Source organism: Nicotiana tomentosiformis, chromosome 8 (genome assembly GCF_000390325.3).
Source record: "Nicotiana tomentosiformis chromosome 8, ASM39032v3, whole genome shotgun sequence".
Lineage (NCBI taxonomy): Eukaryota > Viridiplantae > Streptophyta > Magnoliopsida > Solanales > Solanaceae > Nicotiana > Nicotiana tomentosiformis.
In genome coordinates, this window is record NC_090819.1 from 20,992,781 (window position 1) to 21,012,621 (window position 19,841).

The 19,841-nt window shown below is 33.9% G+C and overlaps 3 protein-coding genes and 1 non-coding gene across 5 annotated transcripts; 1 reads left to right on the plus strand and 3 right to left on the minus strand.

Moving 5' to 3' along the window:
* Nucleotides 1–429: 429 nt before the first annotated feature.
* Nucleotides 430–3,894, plus strand: LOC104101677 (serine/arginine-rich splicing factor RS31). Of its 2 annotated transcripts, none has more exons than XM_009609167.4 (6): nt 430–561; nt 913–1,036; nt 2,727–2,839; nt 2,968–3,197; nt 3,289–3,534; nt 3,638–3,894. In XM_009609167.4, the coding sequence occupies exons 2-6, from the start codon at nt 931–933 to the stop codon at nt 3,666–3,668; spliced, it is 726 nt and encodes a 241-aa protein (XP_009607462.1). In that variant the 5' UTR covers nt 430–561; nt 913–930; the 3' UTR covers nt 3,669–3,894. The 2 variants fall into 2 exon arrangements, with proteins under 2 accessions (XP_009607462.1, XP_009607463.1); XM_009609168.4 differs by having other exon boundaries at nt 3,641–3,894.
* Nucleotides 3,895–5,775: 1,881 nt separating this feature from the next.
* On the minus strand, nt 5,776–6,703 carry LOC104101676 (calcium-binding protein KIC). Its single transcript, XM_070182163.1, has one exon. The coding sequence runs from the start codon at nt 6,632–6,634 to the stop codon at nt 6,110–6,112; it is 525 nt and encodes a 174-aa protein (XP_070038264.1). The 5' UTR covers nt 6,635–6,703; the 3' UTR covers nt 5,776–6,109.
* A 4,833-nt stretch (nt 6,704–11,536) lies between these two features.
* On the minus strand, nt 11,537–17,650 carry LOC104101675 (serine/threonine-protein kinase WNK8-like). Its single transcript, XM_009609164.4, has 8 exons — nt 16,921–17,650; nt 14,854–14,891; nt 14,474–14,701; nt 14,165–14,385; nt 13,874–14,031; nt 13,396–13,789; nt 12,136–12,978; nt 11,537–12,039 (listed from the first exon to the last, which is right to left on the minus strand). Exons 1-8 carry the CDS (start codon nt 17,068–17,070, stop codon nt 11,903–11,905), a joined length of 2,169 nt encoding a protein of 722 aa, XP_009607459.1. The 5' UTR covers nt 17,071–17,650; the 3' UTR covers nt 11,537–11,902.
* A 141-nt stretch (nt 17,651–17,791) lies between these two features.
* On the minus strand, nt 17,792–17,864 carry TRNAF-GAA (transfer RNA phenylalanine (anticodon GAA)). The gene has a single exon. It is a non-coding gene; the product is annotated as a tRNA-Phe (tRNA).
* Between the last annotated feature and the right edge of the window lie 1,977 nt (nt 17,865–19,841).

A 19,841-nucleotide genomic window follows, 5' to 3' on the forward strand; every position in this document is an offset into this window, starting at 1 on the left:
AAGATGATCTTAGTTTGGGCTTTATTTAAGTTCCTTAACATTTACAATAATGGGCTAAAATTGCAAGTTCAGACATGGTATTAAAATGTTAAAAAATAAAAAATATAATAAAGTGAAAGAAATACTTACATATTATATTATAATAAATATTTTTATATACAATATAACTTTAAAAATTATATACATATAGTGTCGGGTTTGGGTTTAATTGTTTAGTTAATATCAAACTAAATCAATAATTGTGGGGGTTCTCTTTTTCAATACTAAACCAAATCTAACCAAATCACTAATTGATTTTTTTAATTTGACTGGATTTAATCGGTGCGATACAGTTTGTCGGTTTTTTGTGTGCAGTTTGTTAATTTATCGGTTTTCTTTGTACACCATGGGTTAATACTACGATTAGGGCCGATTCAACCCCTTCCCTTTCTGGATCCGGCCCATATAGTCTAATTAAGAAATGGGCCCAAATGTGCAAAATCCAGTATATAAACTCCCTCCATCCTATTCTAACACGTTTCTTTGGTTGTTAGGGTTTTCCAGTCCTTGTTCGTAAAAAAGGTAATGTCCTCTCTTTACCCTGTGCTATACTTTAAATTATTGTATTATTGTATTTTAAGGCTTTTACTTACATAAAACTTCGGTAATTTATTTGATTTTCTGGTAAAAGATTATCGTAATGTAGGGTCTTTTGATTGTTAAAAACGTAGGATAAAATAACCGATTTTCTGCTTTATTTGCCCATTTCGTTGCAATAACTTGTCATTTGAAATTAGGGTTTAAGATAGGAAGAATATAAGCATATGAAGAACTAGGGTTTACTGTAAAAAAAAATCGCAAAATGGTGTTAGTATGTGTTGGTATTAACTGTTTGATCAGATTCTTGAAAAATTATTTGTTGAGTTCTTTTAGGTTGTACGGGTGGTGAAGATGAGGCCTATTTTCGTTGGGAACTTCGAGTATGATACCCGCCAATCAGAACTGGAACGGTTTTTCTCCAAGTATGGAAGAATAGAGCGCGTTGACATGAAATCTGGTATAGCTTATTTCCTCTCTTTTTTAATGTTCAGCCTTTAAGATATTTATACGTTTTAGAAAATATCTTAACTTCTAGTAGTACTTTTTTGTAATTGCATAGTATTGGTATGAGATTTGTTTAAATGGAATTTGTGGTCAGTGTACAACTTGTTTGGGACCGAGGCATATTAGTACTAGTTATTGTAGAGGGTTTGCTTACTTATTGTCCTTGTGTTATTTTTGGGATTGAGACTAAGATCGGTTGACTACTCAGTGGGCACTTGCTGAACCTCTCTTAGATTTTCTTTTGATCATTTTCTTAAAAGGCAAAGTTGTGACTCGCCTGAACTGGTCTTGAGGTGACCAGTTGGGGCTTAATTCTCATGGAGATAATGCTGTGTGTTTTCCCCTTGCATGCTTTATGTGTTGGGTAGGGGTCTTCTACGCGTGCCTTGGATTGCATATTCTAGACAGAATATAACTTCTTCATTTTATTTTATTTTAAGTATATGGCTGCAACTTGTGTGAAATGTTTTCTATGATTAGTAGGAGTATATTTTTATATGTTAGTTATTTTTGAAAATTTTGTAAGTTAGAAATTAATGGGGCTCAAGAGACCTAGGCTTATCCGATGATAGTTAAAACACCCTGCCATGTGCCTCCGCCTTTTTAAGCATTGCTTTTGAGATCATGATCCTCGCAATTCTTGGCACAGAAAGAATAGTAGAAATTTTTTAATGACTTCATTCTATGAAATTGTTAACGTGAGTTACATTTTCAACAATATGAACTTTAGTTTTTTTTTTATTTGTTGGAAAGTTTTTGTATACTAGTCTGATAGTGTTATCGTGTTATCTTTTTGGGATCTTATCTAATCCATATCTTGTTTAATCATTCCGCTTTGGAAAGTATTTTCTTATTTGAGGTGCATTATAAGTTATAGTCTTTTCCCTCTCGGGATAGTTGACTATAAGTATTTTTGGTTAAACAAAATTACCTAGCTATTTGACTATATTTGTGTAGCATGTACGCATGATACATGTGACTTGTCAAGACATAATGTGGAACCGAATATTTTATTTGGAGAAGATCTCCGCATTCAAGTGTTTATTTTGCCGCAGGCACATCTACTAAGGAAAAAGAGCTTCTATCATGGCTCAACACTCCTGTGCCAAAAAAACTTCTAATGCAAGGAAACCTATCTGCCTGCCTGCTCTCCCCCTTCTCACTGATGGAATTGTTCTGCATTTCTTGCATCGATCTTCTGTCATTCACTTACTCGATGCTCATGTTGGCTTATCACAAGAATGATCATGATGGGATCAGTCGGTTCATCATTCCATGCCTACCACTACTAATAAGAGGATCAATGAATTATATCATGCCATGTCTACCAATTTTCAAATCGTGCTGTGAAATTGGTGATGCATGCTTAGCAATGTCTACTCAGACTTGACTTTAAACCTTTAATAAGCCTTCATCTTGACCATCATCATCATCATCATCATCATCATGATCTAGTTCATGCAAGGCCTCTACCACCTTAATTTCCTCAAGTCCTCACATACTTGCAGGTGTTGTACGTTATTTAATTTCTGAAGGAGATGAGAACTTTGATTTAGCTGATGTATACTCTACCGAAAAGTCTTCAGAGAGACCATATCTTACTGTTCTTTCGGCCTTATAATGAACTCTGTTTACAACTACAGGGTTTGCTTTTGTCTACTTTGAGGATGAGAGAGATGCAGCAGATGCCATCCGTGGGACTGACAACATGCCATTTGGGTATGAAAGGCGCCGTCTATCAGTGGAATGGGCAAAAGTAATGTTTCTGTCTTCATCTTTCCCAAAATTTGAGAAATGCAATCCGTTAGACATTTCCTCCCCCGAAAGGAAGTACGATCTCTTGATAATTGGCATCTTATTAATTATGACGACTTTGATTGACAGGGTGAACGTGGTAGACACCGTGATGGCCCTAAGTCTGGTGGAAACCAGAGACCAACCAAAACATTGTTTGTCATAAACTTTGACCCTACTTGTACTAGAACCCGAGATATAGAAAGACACTTTGAACCGTACGGCAATGTCCTTCATGTTCGCATACGTCGCAATTTTGCCTTTGTGCAGTTTGACAATCAGGAGGATGCCACAAGAGCTTTGGAGTGTACACACATGAGGTTAGTAGGATATTTCATTCTATTTCTAATGGTTGCAATATCTTATCTGTTTGTTTCCTTATAAGAAGTGAGTTGTTAATACATTTTACAGTAAGATCTTGGACAGAGTGGTTTCTGTAGAGTATGCTTTGAAGGATGACGATGAGAGAGGGGACAGATATAACAGCCCTAGAAGAGATTATGGCAGGCAAAGGGATAGCCCTTATCGGAGGTCACCAAGCCCGATGTATCGCAGGGGCCGACCTAGTCCAGATTATGGCCGACCTCATAGTCCTGTTCGTAATGGTCCATCGTATGACAGATACAATAATAGTCCAGATTATGGAAGGTATCGCAGGTAAAAAAAAACTTTCCTTTTTTTTATTTGGTTTTTAACTGTCATTTCTTTCTTGATGCAAGTAGGAGACATTTGTTCACATTTTATCTTTTGTATTTTTCAGCAGGTCTCCTGTTCGAAGGTCGAGAACTTGAGTCAGTACTTTATCTGGGAGAGCTTCTGCTGTCATAATGTAAATGCTTGGGTGGCTGGTGCAGTCTGTTGTGTAGGGGAAGATCAGTCTTTCACCAATGTAGTGGATTGCATTTTGTTGCTTTTAACTTGGTGGATTGTGGCTTGTAATTTTAGCTGTCAGAAAACATTGCGTAGTAGAATCAATTGCATGTGCATGTTGAATCCATTAGCTCATGTTTTGCAGAATTGTGTGAAGTTTAGCGAATGAGTTTTAGCACACTTTTTACATTTCTAACAGGCTTCACATGATAATAGACAAATAAAATGAAAAGGTGCAGGGTCTGTGTTCTGTACTGGTATCTTTGTATTCCTGAAGAAAGTGTTCTAAGATTCAAGTCACTTCCATCTGTTTCTCAACACCTCAGACCGCTTTCTCTTCTATTTCTGTTCTCGTGCCAATGTTTTACCTATGCCTGTTAATCGGGCTGGGCTGACCTGTTTACGGCCCCGGTCCAGCCTGGTACTGTAGCGTGGGCGGGCTGGGACGGGTTGGGCGGGGAGCGGGTTTCAAACGAATAGTTTTTTGATACCGTTGCACTTGAACTCGCTAAGCCCGTTAAACCCTTTAACGGGTTGTAAACAGGCTACAACCCGGTTTAGCCCGTTAACCCGTTAGCGGGTTGTTAACGGTTCAGCCCGTTTATTAACGTTTTTTTTTTTAAAATTTTTTTTTTTAATGGACCAACTGCTTGTATTTCTGATCTACACAAACATTTAGAAATATTATATAATTATTATGCTAATATTTGTTGATGCTTTTGCTGTTGTAGATTTAAATATTCCTTCAAGTTCAGTTTCAACATCTAGGACCAGTGCTTTGGATGATAATGATGGGGTTGAAGATTATTTGATTTGGTCTACACTAGGGGAGCATCAACAAACCAGTAGCAGGAATATTGATGAACTTCAATTCTACTTGCAAAAGTCAGCACAGCCCCGCACAAAGGAATTTCTACCACTAGGTTCGTGGAGGAGCAACTCAAATAAATTTCCTGTTCTTTCGGCCATGGCTCGAGACGTGCTAAATGTGCCGATTTCAACAGTCGCATCAGAGCGCGCATTTAGCCAAGAAAGACAACAACTAGGAGATACCCATCATTCATTGGGTAACAACGCTTTGAAAATTCTAGTGTGCTTCATAGATTGGATAAGATCATAACGACGAAATCAAGGGCGTGACGAGGTAGATGAAGCGGAGGACCAAGAAATTGGAGATATAATGGTTTATGGTGCTGATTCAACCAATGTCGGAAACCAAGAACCTCATGTTGACATGTATGAATTTACAAAAATGATGCAAAACATGTAATGTACAATTTTTTTATTTTTTTATAATTGTTGTAAACTTTTAATTTGCAAGTTCAAAAATAACAAAATCAAAAAAGAACTTGCAACTTAATTTGAAGTATTATATATTATTCAATAAAAATATAAAATGAAAGTTTTCGGAGCTTGATCCTTACATATTGCCTATTGTTCTTATTAAATAATTTTTTGTAGCCGCTTACTTTCAAATTTTAATTTTAAAATTATAAAATTCAAATTTCAAATTTAAAACTTTAAACTTTAAAGTTTAATTCTAAGCCTTAAAAGTTTTCAAACACTTAAGTATCAATAACATTGAATAAGAAAAATAAAATTTACTTTTAAAAAAAAAAAAATTTCCACGGCCCGCTAACAGCCCACTAAGCTCGAACCCGTACGGAAAAAAAAAATCCAAAAAAGTATAGCCCGCTAACTCAGCCCACTAACATCCCGCAACGTTAAACGGACGGGCTGTTTTTTTTGTGTCCAGCCTGCCCGTTAAACACCCATAGTTTTACCTCAATAAAGATTCTACGTGTAGTCACAAAAGAAAATTCTTGCAGTTTAGGAAAATTTGGTATAGTTAGATAATAGTCTCAAATTGTGTTTTTCTTTTATCAAACTGTCATATTTTATCCATTCCTCTCTTGAAAATCAAGCTAGAATTAAAGAGATTAAAATTATATATTAAGGGGGTTGGGATGGGGGAGGGCAGGCCGGCAGGAGACAAGGAGAATACGAAATAGAAAGAGCATATAAGAATTTAAAACACCGAAAAAAGTACATATATTTTACGAAAGAAACGATCAATGAAGCAGACGGGAATCATAAGACTTATGTACATCTAAGTTACAACATTTGAAACTTGTAACTTCCAAATCTGAACCTGTATTAATTTTGGCGATTCACTCCTATTATCTGATCTCTCCTTGATATTGCATAATTGAATCAACTAGGACACAAATCTATGAACAAATTGACTTAAGATACAGTCCATCATATATACTAATAATGAAGGCTAGCTCTTCAGCATATTTTTTCATTTCATATTTTTGGATTGACAAATTAAGTGAGAATGAATGAGACAATAACAAACTCAACAAGAGGGTTGTGCCAACTCTCTTTGGAGTGCCTTATCAAGCCAGGCTTCAGCATCTTGCATCATTTCTGGACTAAGTCTAACCATGAGTATACAAAACTCAGTTTCATTCAATGCTCCATCTCCATCTAAGTCTCCTTCTCTTACCATAGCCTCTGCATCTTCTCTGCTCATGCCTTCCATTCCAAGAAGCCCCGAATTCTTCTGTAAACTCGCCGATGTGATCAAGCCATTTTTCGGGTCAGCTAGTAGCCTGAATCCTCCACATAGCTCCGCGACAAACGTCTCCACGTCCAATTTTTCTGCCATCACAGGTAACAGGTCTTGATATTCTGTTGCTGCTTCACCAACTTTACTTGCCATTGTTTTTTGGAAGAAAAGCAATGGTATGAATAAAAGGTATTGTTTGGCACAAGGAAAGTTGGAAACTCTATTTATAGTGCTATCTAACAGTAAGTATTTTCGTGAATATTGTGGAAGTATGAGTATTGTTACATTGTCAACTGGCAAGGATTTGATCATTGATTTTGGAAGTTAGGAAAGGGAAAAGAGAGTGGGGATGGACTATGTAGCCTATGGTCCATATTAAATCAAATGGTACCTTCTGAATGGATGGTTTGGGTATGGCCTCGAATTTGTAATCTACTGATGCTATTTTTATTTAATACTCCATCTGCTTTAATTTACGTGAACATATTTGATTGAGCACAAAATTTAAGAAAAAAGAAAAGATATTTGAACTTGTGGCATAAAATAAGACACATATATTTTGTGTAACTATAAATTATTGCATAAAAGTAAATTATTTTCAAATATGAAAAGTGATCATTCTTTTTAGCACAGACTAAAAAGAAAATAAAGGGATGAAATACTATTTAGGACTATTCTTTTTGGTTTTCGGTTGAGTTGAGAAGTACTCCATCACTTTGGGGTAAAATATTCCTTGTTAAAGGCGACTTCATTTTTAAGACGAGAAACCCAAATCTTTAGTTAAGGATTGAAAAGATATTTACAATCCCACACACCCTTTGGTGGTATACTATACTATCTTTCTTCTATATTTCAAATTCAAAGAGCGGTTTACACTACTCCTGTATGAAATTTTCCTGTTTCTGAAATTACATAAATGTACTTGCAAAAAGCAGCTTCTAGTCTTCTACCAAGCAAGAATAATGTTCATCCCGCAAAAAGAAAAGAAAAAAAAATCTCCAAATGCTTTTTAACAAAAATATATTCTTTGTACCGATTTTCCTATATAAGTAGCTAATTTAACAGAGATATTGGACTTTCTATAGATTATTGTAACTCAACAAAATGTAGACAAATTATCTTAATGATGATAACCTTTAGATTTTTTTTTAGTTTTCCATTACGGTCCACATTAAGTTTGCGACTAACTCAGATTCGCACGGCATAAGGTTCGATAAATGAAAAATGCTTCCCTACAAGAATTCTTTTCTTTTTCAGGACTCAATATGAAACATTTAGTTATTCATCTCACCCGAATTCTTGGGGTGACAAACTTTAAAATTAAAAGAACTTATTCTTCGGTTAGTTATTGAATGTAGTGGCCGGGCACATGTAACAGGTAGATATCGATCATACCTCTTTGTCGAAAAATTATATTATATAAATAGGTAAATTTTTTCTTTTTATGTATATATACTATATGTTGAATCTCTTTAACTTTTGCTTGTATTTAAATATTTATATTTTAACACTCATCATAAAAATTCTAGCTCCGTAACCGAATGAATAGGAAAGGATGAGGTACTTGAAGTTGTTTTGAAGTTGTCAACAGCATCATATACGTTTCTGATAAATAATTTATATCCACTGATTTATTGGAGAAGATCATTTTTAATTTATTCTAAAAAGAGGGTTTCGAGGAAAGTTCATAGGAATTGTGAATGGTGGAGGTGACTTGTGACTTTAGCACATCAACTGTCACGACGAAACTTTTGCTAATACTTCTCCTTCTTGGAAGCTTCCTCACATTTGTTCTCTTTCTATATCTATTATGTCTTGTTTTTCCTATGTATGGACTATACCCTATTTATTTATTAAGTTTAGCTTCTGTATATTCAAAACCAGCTACTGCTCCGTCTAGCCTATCTTCCTGTCCAGCTGTTTTTTATGTTGGGTTGCACAATTAATCTCATATTGACGGAGGCGGATCCAGGATTTCAAAAGGATGAGTGCACTATTGTGAAGATGTGGATCTAAAATTTATATTTGACGGCTTTAACTTTAGTCTCTTACCATGAACCCACTACACTTTTGAAATTATAGGTTGAAAATTATATTCTTTTTGAAATTCTTGTAATTTTTACATACATATCTATACTCTGTGCCAAAAATAAGACCGTTCAGAGTGGAATTTGAACTGCCAATTTCACTTGTAGAGGTGCACCCAATAATAATTGCACCATAAGAGTCTTTGAGCATGGGTTCACGCTAGGGGTGGATTTCGGTTGGTTCGGTTCGGTTGCGAATATTACCGGTTATCGGGTATCGGTTAGTCGTTTATCAATCTTTATTGGTTCGGTTATCGGTTTACCCAATAAGAATAAAAAATATCGAAAATTTTATATTTTTGTTATAGAAATCGTGATCATACCGTTAAGAGAAAGGAACTAAATTTTTGTTCTTGACAAAAAAAAAAAGGGATTAAATTCTAACTATAGAAAAGAAAACTTTCTTTGCATGTGAAAATCCCAACAAATGATCTCAATTTTCAAAGTTATAAGTTAGGAGTAAGTATTAAGACATTTAACAATTTAATCTTACAAACTCTTTCAGTACATGCGAGCATAATCCACAGGGAAAAAATAAAATTCTAATTTTGTAAATGCTAAAGAATCAGTGCAACAAAAGAAACAAATAGAAAAACAAAAAAAACTGAATAATTAATTTTTTAAAGTTTAAAACTTAAAATAAAGAATGAAGAAGAGAAAGTCAGAAAAGTTTAAAACTTATCTAAGGATTAACTGCATAGAGAATTAAGAGAATGAGAGAATGAAGTCATAAGGTAGCTTTATATACTTAGTGGGTAAAATTATAATTTTGATAAAGCTTGTTGGGTTACCGGTTAAACCGTTAATAAAATTAGCAAACCGAGACCCGAACCAATAACCCAATTATCAAATAATATTAAACCATTACCGAACCATTTATCCAATAACCTAATATTAATAACCCAATAGCATTTTATCAGTTCGGGCTATCGGTTATACCCGATATATGCCCATCCCTAGTTTACGCACATATATTTAAGTAATTTTAAAAAAATATAACATTGTTATACATAGTTTAGGGAGATAAGTATGGATTCACGTGAACCCATATCCCTCAACTTGGATACGTCTCTACATATTGGTGACCCGATGACACGGGAGCCGATGATCAAAGCCCCGATGAATGATAGATGTAATTATAATGGTCTTAAAGTAGCGAAATTCCTTGTGGGATAAGTTCAGACTATTTGAGGGATGACAAATTTTGTGCTCTTAACAATGTCAAAATTCTACACTGTCAAATTAAGATGACTTATAATAATAAATAATTGTCTATATATATTTTTTGTCTACGTTACCTGAATATAATACTCCATCCAATCCGTTTTTATTTATGAGTTTTATTTTCCTTTTTAGTCTTGTTCATAAAAGAATATATATATATATATATATATATATATATATATATATATATATATATATATATATATATATATATATATTTATATTTGGTATGCTTTTAATTTCAATAATATTTCTATTTTTACCCTTAATAATACTCCTTCATATAAAATCATAAAATTCATAGAATTTCTTGATGTGTTATGCGCACCATTAATTTAACATCATAGATTCACAAGTGTTTCTTTACATTTTTGAATATCATGTCTAGTCAAACATATATAAATACAAATTACAATGAGAACTTTCAAGTAAATACATGTGTGAAAATGATATCTTCGAATATATATATTCCTGCCAAAGTGGTGCTGTGTTATTCTCCCATTATTATTTGCTTTATGTCTGAGCATACGTTAGAAACTAAAATGAATAAATAAAACCCGTTGGTTTTATCATGTTGTATGGTATATTCTCTATGCATAGTTATCACATCACCTTGAGAAATAGTTAGCAGTTTGGACTCTTCTTCCTGGCTGCAATAAGAGAAAAATAATAGGAATTTCATGTAAATGGAACTTCTTCTCTCTTGTATCTTTTTGTAATTTTTAATCCTTTATTTAGGGTAGGTAGTATTAATTATGGAGGACTGAGGAATATTACGTCGAACTCCTTTACACAGTAAATATGAAATACTATTAGGGGGTTTGGTAAAGTATAGGAATAATACTGAATTGAATAGGATGTATTAGTAGTGTTGAAATTAGTATATTGAGATTATTTTTTATAGACTGTTTGATTTGGTGTAATAAATACTTTAAAAAAATAGTTCTTTCTTTATACATACTTATCCATGTATTATTGTTGAACTTATGCAGTCCCAACGAACTTCATTTCGACTAATGCTTTGTTCGCTTGTCACAAGAAAGAAAAAAGAAACATTTTGACTTTGTCCAAAAGTATAAGCTCCCGGTACCTTCATCCCGCACATTTTTGGGACATACATTCTAATATGTATTAAAGTGGCTCTGCATTTGAATTTCAAAGGAAAATATTACTGAACAAGCTAAGGTATTACCTATATTATTAGTCTCTAGATACACGTGTATTACATATAGAATAACCCATATTTTAAGTGTTACGTGTAAAATGTAAAGGATACGGTCATACGGATCCAAGAAGTTGCACTCTTTTTAGCTTTGTCAATAAAACTAATATCGATTACTGTAAATAAATTATTAAATACATCATTATCATTGAAGAAATATGTAAATATTAATACAAAATAAAAAAACTAATTTGCAGGTGTACTCATGACTAAATGTTGATCATGAAATAATGATATTAATTTAGGTTACAAACTGTTATTAAAGTGTTATATAATACAAAGCAAAGAGCAATTCAACATTTGGCAGAGATTACCTTCTTCCTTTAAAAGAAACACCTAAAAAAAAAAAAAAGTAAATACATGTCTCTCCTTTTGCATAAATGGTGTACTACCACAATATGCATTTTGACAAGTAAAAAATGATCATTCAAAAAGCAGGAATAATATAGATATTCATATTATCAATATTTTAAAAGCTTGATCAAACACTAATTGTTGCTCGAAAGTATTTTTCAAACTAATTAGCCAAACACAAACTGCTTATTACCAAAAATACTTTTAAAAAAATATTTTTCAAAATAAGTTAGATTTTTGAAGCTTGACCAAACAGTCTCTAAGACTATCGGGGGATACAATTTAAATAGTAGCCTCAAAATACGCCATTTGCACAAAGGCCCCAGAAACCAATAAGTGTGGATCCAACCAAAACCATATACAACCATTAGCAACGTACAGGTAAGCCTAATGAACCACGCTTACTTCTTTTACAACCAGCAACAGACTGCAGATTAGAAATTAAGGACCAATCATATATATTTACAAGTTAAATTGTCATGACATTTGCATCCTTGCAAAGAACGGGGGAAGCTGTGGCTAATTTATAAAAAGAAAAGAAAAGAAAAAGAGAAAACAAAGCCAAGATTGGAACAAACAAAACTATACAACTATCTAAAGTTATATAGGTTTATATGATCTTCACATACTCAAATATCCGCCTATAAAATGATTTCCATTATGTCTAAAACGTGACCAAGATCCTCCACGGATTCAAGTTATAAAGTTACGCATAGCAAGAAGGGCAGTCCGGTGCACTAAACTCCCGCTAAGCGCAAAGGGTTTAATATATGCAGCCGTACCCTGCATTTCTGCAATAGACTGTTTCCGCGGCTTGAACCCGTGACCTTCTGATTACGCGTAGTAAAAGAAGAAACGCTAATCGTTAATCTATGAGAAAAACTTGGATATATGAAGAAAGTTGTCAGCCACTCTCATTCAGTTACCTGCCAACTTTTTCTTAGTCGTCCATCGCTTCGTGCAAGTTTCTAGTTCCTCTTCCTTCATTCTTGAGAGTTCTTGAAACCACTCCTGATACTGCAATTCAATTGCTTTGAGCTCCAATTTTAGCTCTGTATCCTCATCTTTGTCAACCAAGGAGGAAAAAGAACTACTCGACAAGCTCATGCCTCTAGAAATTCTGTCGATATCTATATAAGTCAGCTCTGAATCCTTCCCATATTCATTTAATGTATCATCATCGTTTTCCTGCATTGTGCATTCGTCGTGGAACAAGTACCTGAAATCCATCTCCGAGATGCTTGTACTACAACTTTTAGAAACTCCATCATTAACATGATCGTCGAAGCATCCAAACGAATTCTCATTCCTAATATCAGCATTTGCAGTCGTAATCTTAGAAACAACTGATCCTTGAGACTTTTCATCATCAACGGGCACCAAATGCGTTGGCGAATCAAATGTAACATGATGAGAAGTGCCATCTGAATTCACATACATATCACCTTCATTAGTTCGAGCAATTACATGAGTTTCCACATTGAAGTCAGAAATAACATCTTGGTGACCTATGGACTTGTTCGAGCAACCGGTCAAGTCTGTTAGGCAACTTTCTCGCAGTTGTTTGCTTGGACTTCTCCCTCCGCTAGAATGGTCTCCAGAGGAAGGATTCCAAGCTGGAAATATCTTCATTATTAGGTAATCAATAAAGTCAGCAATAAAAGCTACGTCATGATCAGCTAGCTGCAGTTGTTCAACCATCTCTGCCGCAACTAAAGGTGCAGTGTCTGTATCAAGATAGAAAATGAAGTGTATATTTCTTATACTACCTGCAATAACCAAATGTTTGGAATAAGAAAGATGATATCTGATTCCACAATGCTGAAAAGTAAAATAAATGACTTCCTCCATCCTATGTGACGGTGTTTAACTGGTTACGAAGCTTATAACAACAACAACAACCACAGAAAATCATTATAATCCTACACAGATCTTACCCGTATCTTATAAAGGTAGAGCAACTGAGTACAAAGCTTAAGAAAGAATAAAGGCATTTGAAAATTGTGGTTTAAAACAAGCTATAGTCATTTCTGTGACATAAATCATCTCATTAAAAATAAAATGAAAAGTTTAAAGTTAGCTTGTTTCTAAATGTTAAAAGATGTAATTCTTTTTGGAACGGACTAAAAAGAAAAATTTGTCGTAGAAAACGGGATAGAGGGACAAATTGATAGTCATTTACTTACCAGCAGGATCTCTGATTCGAAAGGTCAATGAAATTGAGTTATCGTCATTCTTCTTCCCCATTAATTTAAATTCATTGTTCTGATGACATCTCTGGAATTCCAAAACCGGAACACGAGGACTTCCACAATTAGAGTCTGTACACATAGATTGGTTATACTCTGAATCCACATCCATGGAATGTGGCAAAGGTTTCGACAAACTCAAAGATTTAGGACATTGTTTAGGTAACTGAAATGGATTATGGACCGACTCCTTCAAGTTTTCACATTGAAGAAACGGGTCTTTCAGGAGTTCCTTGGCTGACAACCTCTCGGATGCTACAACCAAACATTTTTCGATGAATCCTTTGACTTCAGAATCAGTAACCTTGCCGAGGGAAGCAGGTTTAATGCCCTGATAATGCAAAGTTCTTTAGTTTGAAGAATGACACAATTTCAAGTAGAGAACACAATTTAAGAATCAAATTATTGAACTTACTGAGCTAACTTTCTTGTAAATTTGAGCAGGATTCTTGCACTCGCTGTAAGGGTACTCAAAAGTTACCATTTCCAGCATACACATTCCGAAGGAATATATATCCACTAGTTCATTATACTCTTCTTCGTAGAGCTCTGGGGCCATAAATTCGGGGGTCCCTTTATATAGCAATAGATAAAGTCAGTACTCCAGAAGAAATCTTGTCCAAAAACAAGAACAACAACAAACTCAGTGTAATTCCACAAATGGACGAAATCTTGTCTAAAATTAAACTACGGGAAATAACCATACCAATAACACTCTTGGCAGTACGCTGCTCCATAATCGTCGCCAGTCCAAGGTCCCCAATCTTGATTTCCCCATGATTTCCATTGACAAAAATATTGTCACATTTCAAGTCCCTGTGAATTATAGGCGGGTTCTGACTATGGAGATAGTCCAAACCTTGGAGAACCTGCCTTCCCCAATTCTTTATAGCCTTCATATCGACACTTTGATACTTCTTACGGTATCTATAGCCATGAAATAAATTAGTACTTTAAGAGAATATATAATAAGCAAATGAAGAAAATGAGAAATTAAACTATCAAGAAAACTCACCGTCTCAAGTTCCCGGATGTGAAGAGCTCGGTGATCATGTTAACTGTCCTCTTCTTGTCATCAATCCATGAATCATATAACTTCATTATATTTTCATGTTTCAACTGTCTCAGAAGATGAACCTCTGAATATAATTTTCCCAAACTTTCTGGTGACAGCAACACATCATCGATTTTCACTCGGCTCCATGCAACTTCAGTTCCCTCAAGTAAGTCAAATGCCTTATAGCTAAAACACAATTCCCTCACATATCAAAATCAACAACAACAACAAGACATCAACAGACCTTACCCCTATAATAGAGAGGCTGTTTCCGATAGACAATTTCAGAATCAAAATGAAAATAAAAAAATAAAACGAGACAAAGTTGAGGAACATACACAGTCTTGAATGCTCCCTTGCCCAATACTTCATTATACTGTAGGAGAAAACAAATGCATGTGCTATAAAGGATTGTCAATGAAATGATACTTTTAAAGCTTTGTCTGCTAAACAAAGGAAACAACAACAACAAATGCAGGTGCTTCTATAAAGAGACTCCCATATCCCCTTTCTTCTTTTCTTATAATTAATATCCATCCAACAACAACAACAACAAACCCAGTATAATTTCACAAATATGGGTCTGGGGAGGGTAGTGTGTACTCAACCTTACCCTTACCTTGTGCAGGTAGAGACACTGTTTTCGTTAGACCTTCGGCTCCAAGAAAACATGTAAATCACAACAGTATAGAGAAGAAATAAAGTAGTTTAAAAGTCAGGAAACAGTAAGTAGAACAACCAAATCACGAGCAATATCAGGTACTAATAGAATTTTAAGCATATGAAAATACTAAAAAACGCCATTCCTTAATAACAAGACAAATACCAGCTATGCCTTGTTTATTATTATATAGTATAACAATATAGGAATAGAAAATGCAGTTTGAACTTGATAAGAGCAGGATATTATTTCGAGCAATGGTCGTCCTGCCATATAGTATTGCAACAAAAATGAAAGATAAGTAGATCAGCATATATTTAACCATGCTCGTCAGATGATCATGGCTGTCAAATTCTATACATCATTACTACCAAAAATTTAATCAAATTTCTTTCCCTCCTTCTGGTGAGCAATGCCTCCTTTTCTTGAGTAATTTGAATTTTCTCTTAAGCTGCTCGGTTAGTTTCTATTGACCTACCACCATATATATCTTGAATTTTATTTTTCAAATACCTTGGGATCTTCAAGATGACCTTTCTTAACTCCCTTATCTTTTACATCCTTTTTTAAGTTTCCCATTTTTCAAACTCTTACCATTTGACAGTTAATGAAAAACATGTTTAACCAAACCATCTTAAAAATTTAGCAAAACTCACTGCAAATGTGTATAACTCATCAATGCCAATAATTTTTCCAATAAAGCAACATTGACATTGTTTTCTAATAAAATTGCCATGGCACTTGGTTTTGAACTACTAATCAAAACCAGCCAAGGAATTATTGAATTGCAGGTTCTTGATTTGCTCTGACCATTCGCTGTTTTGGAAAAATCTTTATTTGCATCTCAGCTAAGACCACCTCAAATTCTGCCTACATGGTGATAACCTTCTAATAAAATTTAAACTTTTGCATTTGACACAAGCCATCAAACTTAAATAACAGGAAATAACATCTAAACGGGAAAATTGCAATTTTGTTCCTCATGGAATTCAACTTAGAAAATTGAACCTTCAACAACTCAAATCATGTGCTTTTCAGTCAAGCACTATCAAATTTCCAAACTTAACTAAGTTTTAACTGTTAAACAACAACATCGCCTCAGCCTGAACAAGTTTGGGATCATGTTTTTTTATTTAAGATCAACTTATGTCATCATCAATACTAAATAAATATATATAAAAATAGTAATAATAACAATATTAGAAATTCTCTATAATTTTACTGACATATAAATCTATGATAAGGTCAAAATATTCCTAGAAAAACAATAGATTCAAAAACAGCGTGCTAACAAGCCAAAACCTATTTTCAACTAGTAGATATGAATCTTTTTCTTCCATTGTGCCCTATTATTAGCTAAGTCTGCACTAATTCCAAAAAATTATAGATCTTTCGAGACAACTTCATTTCCATGTGATTTAAATGTTAAACCATGTGACTTATTTTGTTGGTAACATCTTATTTTAAATCAACACTTAAATCACTAGAATAATACATGATCACACTACTAAAAGTCCCCCTTTAGTGAAGCGGATTATAACTTAGGGACGTCCCTCAATAGCAAGGCTTTACTGACAGGAAACCGTCGGTACATGGTCGGTCGGTAAATCGCTCCTTAGTAAAAAAAGCAACCAACAGAGTCCCTCAGTAACTATGGCATAACGACAGAAATAAATCTCTCGGTATATTATTAAATAATATAATATTAATAACAAATAACCAATAGGAATTAGAGATCAATTACCCGAACATATCGACCATTGGGGTCTTTCTCAACGTAGTCATTTTGCAAGTAGTGTGCTTCATTAGTCCATCCATTAGATCCGCCTTTGTTATTTGTACAACATCCTAAAGGGTCCCCATTCCCAATTCCAATTCCAGCCCCGGAAATCATTCTGTTCAACAACCAAAAAGCAACAAGAGAAGACAACGAAGAAGAAGAAGGAAAGGAAAAGGGAGAAAAAAAGACAAGAACAAAGACAAGCCAAACAGACAACCTAATAATATTCAAAGGCAGACAAGGATTTTTTCAAGAAAAGGTGACGTTTTTGCATGTCCCAAAAGGCCACGTAGGAAGAAACACACAAGGAAGATAATGTCGAACGTGTGTTGGTGGAACATTTTTTGTCGTCGGAATCGGCCTTGGGAATTGAGAATAGAAGCAATAAGGGCATTATTATGATCGACAAAATTATTAGAAGTCGATGACATGCAGATTGTATTAGATGTCGACATTAACGAGGACAACAATCTTGTATTCACGACCATAACACCACTCTCCATTATACCACGAATTTCTTGATGTGTTCTTCATTCAACACACACCTCTTTTCTCTTTCTCAAGTTCTTCTAACAAAAAACAATTAAAGGATTTTAAGCCAACACTAGTCTTTTTATGTTAAAGAATAAATATAGATGAGAAAAGATTAATGGGATAAAGGATGGAAAGGGCAAAACGAAAAAGTTGGAGAGAAGGAAGGAAAGGGTAGGTTATTAACAAGGGCAAGTGGAATTGATGAAGATATAATAAGAGACCAAACACTTGTGCGATCGGTCTCTGTGTTTAAATAGAAAAAAAATAAAAAAAGAGTTGGAAAAAATTAAAAGAATAATAATGCGGTGAACGTGGATCGAACACGTGACCTTCAGATCTTCAGTCTGACGCTCTCCCAACTGAGCTATCCCCGCTGACTGTTCTATTCTCAAATCATTAGTTTAATATTTGTTAGTTTCAAATTATCTAAATTTTGCAATTCTATGTGAATTTTTTGCAATATATAGAGCTTTCGTTTTGTTTATTAGATATTTTAATTTTAATGTAAAATAAAATTATTCTTGTTGCTTTGGGTTCTATATTTAATAAACTGATCATCAATATAAAGAATATGATTTCGATTTTAATGTAAAATAAAATTATTCTTGTTGCTTTGGGTTCTATATTTAATAAACTGATCATCAATATAAAGAATATGATTTCGATTAGAACGAGTGGAATAACTACTATAACAACCCAACGTACTTACTTTATACATGCCTCATTGTTAACTCTATAAAAATCATTCACTACCCAAAAAAAAAAATAATAATCTGGAATTAGCCTATCCAAATTGGTTCATATTTTTTAAAAATAAAATTTGGAGAATAATATCTTGTGTATAGAGGAAAAATGTGTAAATTGTTTTATTTGGAAGATTTGTGGGTGGAAGAAGATTTTTTCATAAATTAACACCCTATAGTACCTTTATCCAGAAAACTACTCATTGAACAAAACTTAAAGAATCGTTTTTTTAAAAGAGTTTATAAGAAATTCAGAAATTGTTTCACAGAGTCTAATGCCGCCTAACTGTTTGGATACAATAGAAAATGACCAGAATAGTAACTGAAAGAAAAAAGAAAGGAGAAAGATTAGGTATTAGTTGAAGCAGGTAGATTCATTTTCGTTTTAAAAACTACAATTTGCGTAGTGACTTTGTTAAATATTGTTGTTTTCAAGTTAAATTAAAACGCCTTACTTTATTGTATTATGAGATTTAGCCGCCTTCCAATAATATCTAAACAGACTAGTAAATATTATTGGTTAAAGTTCAACTGATATCCACCAATAGTGTAAAGTTTTTTTTTCTTCTTACTATGAGATGGACAGATGGAAAGCAAAATTCAAAAGAAAAAGAATATCTCTTTACAGTGAATGATCTTACAAAGACGTAGAAACCTCAAATCTTTATACGGTATTATCACTTTTATCCTGCGTCATAAACTATTTACATTTAATAGCCGAAAAAATTTATAAAATTTTATAATTTTTGTATATAACATTCAGAATGTATATACATACAAAAATATATATTTTTCGGCTATTATTTTGAGAGCGGCTATTATAGAATAATGAAAACTTCAAAGCCCATAATTCGTAAGCAAGAAAATATAGGGAATAATTATGTTGGAGCCCTTATGTTGGTAGAGACTATGTATACCGAAAAAAGTAATTACTCCCTATGGATATTGGCACAAAGCAAATGAATACAAGATATATTACTTTGCTTATAAAATTCTACTAACTAATAGATACTGGCGAAATATCGTCCAGGGCATTCCAACCAAAATTGGTCGGAAGCGAAAACTAACCGAAATCGGTCGAAAACAAAATTACTTGGTCACAAATGTCAAATAACAAATTTCAAATAAATATAGCGACCACCATTGGTCGGTAAATATGGTCCCACAATATCGAAACACTATTTTTGTAACGATCCAACCGGTCCTTTTGAGCATTTGCATTCCGTTTAGCTGTTTGAAGTTTTGAGTAGCTTCATACGATGTATTATGACTTGTGTGAATTATTGGTTTTGGTTTTCAGGTAATTCAGAATTGTTTTGGAAGAGTTGACCAAGTTTACTTTGGTGTATATGGCCTTGGATCGGAGTTTTTATGATTTCGTTAGGTCCGGATGGTGATTTTGGGCTTGAGCGTATGCCCGGTGGTCCGGATGGTGATCCGGATGGTGTTTCTAGGGTTTCGATACTATTTGGCGAAAGTTAAAAATTGAAAGGTTTGGAATGTTCATAAGTTTGATCGAGAGTTGACTTTGATGATACCATATTTGAATTATTGTTCCAGGAGTTGGAATAGGTTCGTTATGTCATTTGAAACTTGTGTACAAAATTT